The sequence below is a fragment of the Colletotrichum fioriniae genome, assembly GCF_027942845.1.
Source record: "Colletotrichum fioriniae strain IMI 355084 chromosome Unknown scaffold_6, whole genome shotgun sequence".
NCBI classification, from domain to species: Eukaryota; Fungi; Ascomycota; class Sordariomycetes; order Glomerellales; family Glomerellaceae; genus Colletotrichum; species Colletotrichum fioriniae.
Genome location: NW_027076842.1, coordinates 2,364,346 through 2,374,133, shown reverse-complemented (window position 1 = coordinate 2,374,133; position 9,788 = coordinate 2,364,346). Strand labels below are relative to the sequence as shown.

At 55.0% G+C, this 9,788-nt stretch overlaps 3 protein-coding genes across 3 annotated transcripts; 1 reads left to right on the top strand and 2 right to left on the bottom strand.

Moving 5' to 3' along the window:
* Window positions 1–641: 641 nt before the first annotated feature.
* On the bottom strand, window positions 642–2,576 carry N0V96_006046 (uncharacterized protein; the record flags this gene model as incomplete). Its single annotated transcript, XM_053193922.2, has 3 exons — window positions 642–755; window positions 1,132–2,016; window positions 2,172–2,576. 3 exons carry the CDS (start codon window positions 2,574–2,576, stop codon window positions 642–644), a joined length of 1,404 nt encoding a protein of 467 aa, XP_053048498.2.
* Window positions 2,577–3,071: 495 nt separating this feature from the next.
* Window positions 3,072–4,091, top strand: ESF2 (RNA-binding ATPase activator esf2; the record flags this gene model as incomplete). Its single annotated transcript, XM_053193921.2, has 1 exon — window positions 3,072–4,091. One exon carries the CDS (start codon window positions 3,072–3,074, stop codon window positions 4,089–4,091), a length of 1,020 nt encoding a protein of 339 aa, XP_053048497.2.
* Window positions 4,092–6,913: 2,822 nt separating this feature from the next.
* Window positions 6,914–8,413, bottom strand: NMD3 (ribosome-binding protein; the record flags this gene model as incomplete). Its single annotated transcript, XM_053193920.2, has 1 exon — window positions 6,914–8,413. The coding sequence occupies one exon, from the start codon at window positions 8,411–8,413 to the stop codon at window positions 6,914–6,916; it is 1,500 nt and encodes a 499-aa protein (XP_053048496.1).
* Window positions 8,414–9,788: the final 1,375 nt, after the last annotated feature.

Genomic DNA, 9,788 nt, shown 5'->3' with positions numbered 1-9,788 from the left:
CCTTGCTTTCTGCTTCATACAAGTTTTGGCAACTAGTCACATCACATGGCAGGTTTACCATGGGTAGTTCCGTCGGCTCCCTTGGCGTGTAACTCGCTGACAGAGTGAGGTGAGGCGAGAGTAACAAAATAAGAGGTATCTTTGATTTTTCAAGCGTTGACAATATCGTGTGATCGTGCATCTCCACGCTCCATCTCCATCCTGCATCTCTCTCCGATACTCTGGTTCAGCCTAGCCGTGACACAGACATCCGGCCGCCCACTGCTTCGCAAAACTTGTCAAGGAAGACTACACCATGTTAGTGTCCACAAGAGAAGCGGCTGCCTGTGCGCTGAAGAAACGCCGTCTCCTCTGACGTGGGCTCGAGTCTAGCAGAAAAGCTTCGGGACCCGGGATTCAGGTTCCTGACAGAGACAGTGCTGACTAGATAGAGCCTCCTTCGCCTGACATGTCCCGCCGCGATCTCTGCTCTTCACCGGGCAAAACACCATCCTATCAATATCACCAACACCCCTCCTCCTCCTCCTCCTCCTCCTCCTCCTCCTCCTCCTCGTCACCCAAGCTTTCCCACATGACACGGAAGAAGCCAGTGAAAGCGGGCGCAAAGCGTGCTCACGCGAGGAAGGCTACGGTCCTACCGCTCATTTGGGGTAGTCCTTCAAGTGGTAGCTCTTAAGCTTGACAAACTGATCGTAGCCGAAGCGGCTTAGGGTCTGCCCCTTGCCGGAGTTCTTCCAACCCGTCCACGCTAGGTCCTAAAAGAGTTGTCAGTACCGAAGACTCTGGGGGGAAGGATGATGGCGGTGGCTTGATGACGAAGATGGCTTGCACAATGGTGGGATATAGAAGAACGACGTGCAAGTTGATAAAGTTTGCGAAGCCCGGCAGGCAGATAAAACAACAAAAGAAAAAAGAAGATAAGGTGCGGCTACCCGCCCCGAGTCGGGTCTTCCTAACCACTTTGCCAACTCTAGCGTTCGGGGCGGGGGGAGCATCGGGCTAAGGAAGAGGGAAAGAGTGGGGACCGGAGACAAACAAACACGGAGCACAGTGATCGGAGCGGGCAGAACATAGATCAGACGATCGCCAAGTCCAAGAAATGGCATGTTGTTGGTTGTAGGGTATACTCACTGGGCTGGGGTAATCGCATCGGTTAACGAAGACGGTTCCTGCTTCGACCTGGTCGGCGAGCTCGTAGCCGCGGTCCGTGTCCTTGGTCCAGATGCTGGCAGTCAGGCCGAACTCGCTGTCGTTCATGAGCCTGACAGCCTCCTCGTCACTCTTGACCCGCTGGACGGGAATCACCGGTCCAAACGTCTCCTCCGTCATCACAGTCATCGAATGGTCCACACCGGTGAGGAGCGTGGGCTTGACAAAGTTGCCCTTGGGCGGGGGGTTGCTGAAGGACTCGTTCTCGGGGGTTGCGTCAGTGGCGCCCTTGGAGAGGGCGTCCTTGATGTGCGACTCGATGGCTTCCTGAGAACGCTTCGAGATGACGGGGCCAACGTGCGTGCCCTTGTCAAAGGGGTCTCCAAGCACGTATCCCTTGAGGACCTTTTGGACGGCCTCGACAAAGGCATCGTGAATCTTGTCGTCGACGTACACCCTCTCGACGGAGCAGCAGCTCTGTCCCGAGTTGAAGACGGCGCCGTCGACAATCTCGGCCGCAGCCCAGTCAATATCCACATCACCACGGATGTAGGCCGGGTCCTTTCCTCCCAACTCCAGACCGACGTTGACGACGCGGTCTGACGCAGCCTGCTGCACTGCCAGACCACCGGCCACGGAGCCGGTGAAGGCGACGAGCTTCACCTTGGGGTTACGCACGATAGACTCAATCATGACGGGAGAGCCGCAGTGGAAGTACTGCAGCACGCCGGCCGGGAGACCGGCCTCCTCAAACACCTTGGCCATACGCTCCACAATGGTCGGAGTCTGCGGTGAGGGCTTCAAGATGACGGTATTGCCAGACAACAGCGCGGGAATGAGCGAGTTGACCAGAATGAGGTAAGGGTACTGGGAGTGCAATGTTAGTGAAAGAGACAGGGGTATCGCGGTGGTGGTGGCTCAGCAGTTCGCGCGTTGTCTCACAGCAATTGGAATATTCAACCATGCTGCGGACACCACGTAACGGGAGAAGCCACGCAAAGTAAGAGACAACAAAAACCCACATTCCAGGCAAAGAGGACGAGGACCGGGCCAACGGGAACCTTGCGAATGAAGCGCTTGAATCCCTTCTCAGCCTCGCCGTCGGTGTCCTTGAGAACGTCATCGGCAATCTTGAGGAGGTACTCGCCGCGCTTCACCGCCGTGGCGATTTCGACGCCGGTATAGGCGCAGGGGCGGCCCATCTGGACGGTAAGCTCTTGAGCGAGGTCATCCTTTTGCTCGAGGAGGAGGCTCAGAGCCTTCTTGACGATGGTCTTGCGGTCGGCCAGTGAGGTCTTGCTCCATGACTCAAAAGCCTTGGTGGCGGTGTTGGGGAGCTCATCTAAGTCGGCCTGGGACACGCCATTCCGGGTGAGGATGGCCTCGTTGGTGGTGGGGGAGATAGTCTTGAGGACTTCGACAGACATGTTTGGTTGATTCTCTTCTTCACGGGGTATCAAAGGGTTCAAGTTGAAGAGAAAAGAGTATGAATGAGAAAAAGGGAATCAATTCACAGTTGTTGATCAGGAGGCAATTCGCAGCTTAGATATCCCCCTTCATGAATCGTGAGTTCACTGAGGGGCAGGTGGAGGGGCAATGACATGGAGGGGCAACCGCCGCACCTGTGACCTCCTGCCGGACCGCGCTTGTGGGGAACGCGGTAAGATAAGGGATGATGTAATCAATCAGCACCACCCACCGATAAGACATTGGCGATAAGGCCCGCTCAATTTTTTTGCAGACCGCGCGCCGGAGGTTGAGATCGCGGACTCCTACTTGGATATTGTACAACGACAGTTGCATTACCGCCGACCACGAGGCTACCGACAAGGCTGCAGCAGGGGAATTGCATCTTACTCTTGATAGCAATCCAAGATTTTGAGGACCCACCGTCTATTCATACTTCAGTCCCAGCAGCCACCATGGCTCCCGAGAAACGAAACAAGTTCCTCGACGCAGACGAGAGCGACGACGACCTCGACCAGGGCTACGACTCCGAGGCCGAGGAGCTGCGCAAGGGAGGCCGCAGCGCCAAGAGGCGCAAAGTCGACAGCGAAGACGAGGACGACTTTAGCGACGAGGAGCAGAATGTCACAAAGGGTGCAGAAGACGCAGCGAGCGACGATGAAGGCGCCGACGAAGATGCCGACGAAGAAGATGCGGAAGCCTCAACCTCAACCAAGAAAAAGTCCTCAAGCTCGAACAAGCTAGATCTTCCCGACGTCTCCAAGCCCCTCACGAAAAAGAACCTCGTCGCGACAGAAGAGGCCATCAAGAAATCCGGCGTCGTCTACATCTCCCGCATCCCGCCCTTCATGAAGCCCCAGAAGCTGCGCTCTCTCCTCGAGCCCTACGGCAAGATTAACCGCATCTTCCTCGCGCCCGAAGACCCGACCGCGCACGCGCGCCGCGTCAAGGCCGGCGGCAACAAAAAGAAGTCCTACACGGAAGGCTGGGTCGAGTTCATGCGGAAAAGGGACGCAAAAGCCGTCTGCGAGCTGCTGAACGCGCGGACCATTGGCGGCAAGAAGGGGTCGTATTACCACGACGACATCTGGACGCTAAAGTACCTTAAGGGGTTCAAGTGGCGCCACCTGACGGAGCAGATCACGGCCGAGAACGCGGAGCGGACGAGCAGGATGCGTGCCGAGATTAGCAAGGCGAGCAAGGAGAACAAGGAGTTTGTGCGCAATGTGGAGAGGGCCAGGGTGTTGGATGGTATTGCTGCGACGAGGGAGAAGCGCGGCAAGGCGGCTGCGTCGACGACGGAAGCGGGGGCTTCTGCCGACGGTGCTGCGGCGGCGGGGTCGGCGGCGGACGAGAAGCTGGACAAGAGGCGGACGGTGTTTAAGCAGATACCCCTGGCAAATAGGAAAAGCGAGGCTGGCTCGGCTGCGAAGCCGGCAAGTGATGTTGCGAGGGTGCTCGGGAAGATCTTCTGATGAAGATGGGGAGGGGTAGGGTGTGTGCTTATGTTCGGCGTTCAACAGTTATCGCCGCTTATGTTACTGGTAATAGGGAGCATAGAATGTGACTTTCAAGAATCATAAGATGAAAAATAATAGCCCTTTGGACCGGCAGCCTCGGGATGTTGTGGTGTGTGTGTGTGTGTGGTTGCAAGCGTACGCGGAGGGGTGGGCATCTATGGCCGACTTGCCGGACTACGAATGCGAGAGCTACTGGGTCACCATCTTTGACGGCTGAGGTGGGCAATCTTGTCTGGCACCTTGGCATGAAAAGAGAAGACGAAATGATGTCCCTTTGTGTATCTCCCTCTACGGGACGAAGCTATGCACAGTTGAGAAGCCGCGGTAGTTTTCAGGCAGGATGATGCGTGTCGTCTGTAGTCGCCAGCATAAAGAAGACCCTTGGGATTGCGAAGTATGTTACTGCATAACGGAGCGAATGCGAATACTTCATCTACACCACTCTCGGCTCCGTGACGAGCTACACACTTGGCGAGCTTCTGACTTGGCGATCTACTCACTTGGCATGAAAGATATGATGAAATGACCCTTTGGAATCTCGGACGAAGAAGCTGCTCGAAATGAAGTCGTTACAATAGCCGGCGCTAACGGTTGGCATTTCGGTATTAGCGCAATGCCCAAAGAGGCTCGATAAACTGCACAAGCATAGAAGAGAGTACGTAATTGCAGCAATCTAGGCTCGGGACGACCTTCCATTGGATTTTTGCAACAAGTTGTCATTGTGTAGAGATCCTTGCCAGCCGCGGCTGCGATCTTGATCACCTCGTCAGCCGTCCGCCAGCCTCGGCCTCAAATTACACCAACTTACACCGAGCTCATCACAACGCAACCTCGGCGAACCTCTCAACTCAACAATACCGATCCAAGCTCCTAGACATAAGCCATGAGTGAGAATGCCTCCCATGGCATGTTATTATTCCTACTCACACGAAACCGTAGTCATTGTCAAAAAGCACCGCGCCGCGCCAACCTTCACCGGCGACCAAGAAACCAAGCAAACAAAGTACCCGTCTACAGCATCTCGATCAGATGGCAGCAACCCCGATCTCCAAAAGCCTCAAACGCAAAAAGCAGGAGGCAACACCCGCTGCGCGCGCACGCGGGCGGTCTCCACTCCAACTTCTGCCCGCTCGCCGAGGCCCCCCCGGCCAAATGGAGTAAATCAAGCCGCCCCGCCCGCCGCCGTGTGGGTAAGAGAGAGAGCCTCCCGTCCGTCGGAGTCCGCCTTGACCTGTGGGTGAGCAAGGTAGAAACAAAAGGTTGAATACAAAACGTACACCCTCCTCCCCACCATCATGACAAACCTCAGAGAGAAACTGTAAATCCGTGCGGTGCGGCGCCGACAGTCAGGTCCCCGTCGGCATCCCGCTCCCTCCCTTCCTCCACCGTCTCATCAATGTCGCCAGTGAAAGTTGGTGTTCGGGAAGGGTGGAGGTGGAGGCTTACCTCATGATGGATGGGGTGTGTACGGTTGAACAGCCTCCATGGGTGTAGCGGACACGTCTATGGTCTGCGTGGTCCAAAGTCTGGGGAAAGGGAGGTGCCGACAGGTTCCTTACTCCCGTTTACCCGCCGGCGCCTTGAGGCTGTCTAGGACTCGGATCCGGGGTCGGGGAGGGTAAGGCTGAGTCGAAAGGGCCCCTTGGGTAGACTCTGGGGGAAGCCTGAGGGTATGAGGAGGAGGACGGGCCAGTTCGGTTTCGTAGAGGGTTGAAACAACGACCGCCGTCTCTGTTCCTAGGCAGAGCCTCAGAGGGCGTGGCTCCTAGAGTCGGCGGCGGCCGGGTTCGCGGTCCCAAGAGTGCCCAGTGCTGTATGGATGTAGGGGAGGCTCTCCGCCTCTCGAATGAACAGACAGACAGACGAAGGGACAGGCCATGGGCTCATGAGGCTCATGACTAAGGTGAAGAAGGGTCTGGGGGTTGCCGACTTTGTGGTGTGACTTGCGTGCTTAAGCCCGCTGGAGTCGGCGATTAGAAACAGTCAGGTCGGCAGTCCCAGACAGTCGGCACCCTCTTTGGGTAACTGAAGGAGGAGGCACGGACGTTGAGCTGTTGATGGGAAGGTCGATGTGCTCTTGGCCCTTGGGTATGTAAGCATGGAAACACCAGAGGATAGGTTGTGAATGGTGTGAATGGTATAAGTCGGGGGAGCCCCTGCCGAGGGCCGTGCGAAAGGTTGCTGCCGGGCGCACGTACAACGTTGCCTATCAATGGGACTTGGGGGAGTGTTGAGCACGGGACGTAGAGAGAACAAGAAAGAGTGCATGAAGAGAAGCTCAGACAGGCTGAAATGGCACATCGCCGACAGCTCTGAGACTGGATCCCTGCTTAACGGCGATGGCGATGGATCGTGAGATGCGGCGGTTGAACGGCAGAGAGAAACACAGAGAAACGCAACAAGACAAGGCGGACGCATGAGCCACGTGGTGATCTAGTAGTATAGTCTCTTTTTCTTTCCAACGACAAACGCAAACGCCCTTTTTCACTTGCGTCGCAGTCTCAGTCAAAGGTATCTGATGATGCATACACGCCTTGCCACCCCATCCTTGAAACCATCCCATCCATTTTTGAGAGAGATACCTTCACTCTCTTCTTCTTTTTGCCCAAGAAACCAAACGTGTCCACGTACCATCTCGTAAGGAAACAACTTTCCTCCCCGCAGACGGCCACTTAACCTTAACACCGCCCCGGGGCCACTAAACGTCGGGGACCTCAAAGAGACACGCCCCTCCCCTGCCCTCCACCTTTCGGAAGACGGACATTCTAACCTGACGCTTAATCCTGAATCTGGAGTTCGTCCATGTCGTCAAGCAGTTCATCCATGTCGACCCTCGGAGCGCCCTCATCGCCCTCGGTCTCGGCGATGCTCATGGCGTCCGGATCAACCTTCTGCGGCTGTTGTGACTTGTACAGCGCCATCGTCGCGCGCAGCTCGTCATCTTCCTCGACATCGCGCAAGAATTGCTCGTAGTCCTCGTTCATGCGGTCCTGGTCAGCCTGCTTGGGCAGCAGCTCGCCTTCATCCTTCGCCATGCGCTTGAGCTTCCAGTTGCGGTTCTTGTGCTTTCTTCTGTTGGGGTAGTGCTTCTTGACGAGGATGACGTCGGGTATCGTCGAGCCGTAGGCGTGCGACTCTTCGATCGCGTCAAACTCCTCATTGTTGAAGTTGGTGCCCGTGAGCATGTAGCCCATGACCGAGTCGCCGGCGTGCAGCAGGCCGCCCAAGTGTGTTCTCGCAAAGTAGGTCTTGTCGTTTGAGCCCAGATCGGAGGCGCGGGCTACTTGCACCTCTGCGAGATGCCACTTGCCCTTTGTGATACCCGTCGGCTCGATATCCATGACGATAAACTCAACGAGGGACTTGACGTCGGCGAGGGAACGGAACGGTGCGCGCCAGTAGATTGGAGCACTGACGTCTGCGGTCTGAAGGGTGTTGGGATCGAAAAGGTATACTGCGGTTCCGATCTTGTGGCAAATGACGAGGGGAGAAATGTTGCCGGATGCCCGGGCCAGTTTAATGGGCAGAGCCACAAGATCGTCACGACAAATGGGAATCAGTTCAACTGAAAAGGTGAACTTGAAAGATTTTGTCGATGTGTGGATATCTTGCGAAATAAGCTCCTGTGACTTCTTGACCGTGCAAGGCACAACGGAGTTGAGGAAATCACAGAACTTTTCAGCCTGATTCCTCGCCGAGAAGAAAAAGTCGATTCCGTCCTTTGCTTCCTTAATGTTGAGGGTATCTCTGTGTGCGCCGTGCTTCATAATCAACTGCTCGAGGTAGAGGAACGTCCTCTTGTGCAGGACCTTTTGCCGGACCTGGACAGAGGCACGCCACACGTTGGCCGTGTACGACTTTGCGCAGTCGGGACATTGCTGGTACGCGACGATGTAAACTGCTTCAAAGGCCTGCTGGAGAAGGACACCGCTCTGGACCTCGTCCTGGATCGTAATCTTGACCTTGACTCGTCTCGAATGGGGTTCCGTCCACACAAAGGAGGCGTCGATGATGCGTATCTTGTTCAGGCCCTTTAGCTTCTTGAGGCAGAGGGCGAGGAGTTCGCGGGACTCGGGCGCGGCGACGATCCAGCTGCTGGGCGGCAGCAGCCAGCGCTCGCAATCTCTGCAGTAGTTGAGAGTGGCTTCACGCTGGACGCCCTGGGAGATGTCGACGGTCAACTTGATGCAGTCGAAGCAGAGTGCGTTGGCGGCAGTCGTTCCGTCGATGGGAGCGCCGCAGTTGCAGCAGAGAATCGTGGCGTGGGTGCTATTCATTTTTGCGTCTCTTTTGCCCTCACTGCCTAAGTCCTTGTCGATGTCGAGGAGGGAAAAGGTATGGGAAAATGAGGCGACAAGGGGCTCTCTTGGGCAATTTGGGCTCGGTATATGGCGGGGTTGTTCATCGAGGGGGAAAAAAAATATCATGAACCCCGGCCGATAAGGCGAGCGCGGGGCTTATCAATAAAGTCACATGATAATGACGCCGCTAGTGGCGGGGTTTCCCTCAACTTCGAGTCACATTAGTAATCACGGCTAACACCAGCATCCAGTCATGCCTTCCATCATCTGAATACCTAATAGACAGAGTCTTGTCCTGGGAAAGACCGCAACTGAGGGTTAAAATCTGAAGGTGTTGGTCATAGGACTGTGTCAAGACATTGCTTCTATGACTTCCCGCTGACTCAATAGCCCCGCAGCTTCTCCTTGGCTGGGGTTGTTTACCTTGTCGATGCTGAAGAGGTGTTCTCGAGGTAGTGATTTGCTACATGTGTGTGAAGAGAGATTGTGAAGGGGTCCACCCGTGGCATACTGATTGCCGAGGAGAAACTGCGGCTGTTCTGGCCCGAGATATCCGTGATGCCATGTTTGCAGCGTACCTAGAATCTGTGTTGACAGCGGCGCTGTACAATTAATAAGAGAATACGGGAGTTGTAACACTACGCACAACCGGTATGGGGTTCCGTCTCATGTAAAAGACCACAGACCAAGGAGATGGACTTCATTTAGATCTCTGTGGATGTCAAGGTTTTGAGATAGATTCTCGCCTACCTCCCTATAAGTAGCGGCCAAAGAGAATAGGAAGAAGAGAGCAGCAAGAGCCCTCTGACACCAGAAGTGTTCTTCGGATTTGGTCGAGTCTTCGTATATGCTTTTCGTCCACGGAGTCGGACTCGTGGATGTCATGCCTCTGAATCGGAACCCTTCCCTAGATCCCTCGGACTAAGTCTTTAAAAGTAGTCATCAGTACTGAGTCCTGACGGGCTAGACTACAGGTACGAATAAACAGCCGAGGATGACATAGGGAACAGAGAAACTACTGTTAAGCCCATCGTGGTTTTGCGAACTCATGTCATCGACTTCAAAGAAGAACAGCGGCTATAACCGCCGCTTCAGTCAGCCTGCATCGAGATCGACTTCTCTCCCACACCCCCAACGCCCATTGTCTGTGACAGCGAAAGCGGAATTATTGCAAGGGGCTATCTGTCATTTATATCTAAGTTGCTCAAACATATGAGATTGCAGCTTGGGACTTTTGGCATTGTCAACATGACTTGGACTTCCGTTGTAGTATGAGGGACATCCTCCGTAATCCAAGATTCTCATTCAGTCTAACAAAACATCACTATATCGGTCTCTAGCTTCCACAAGG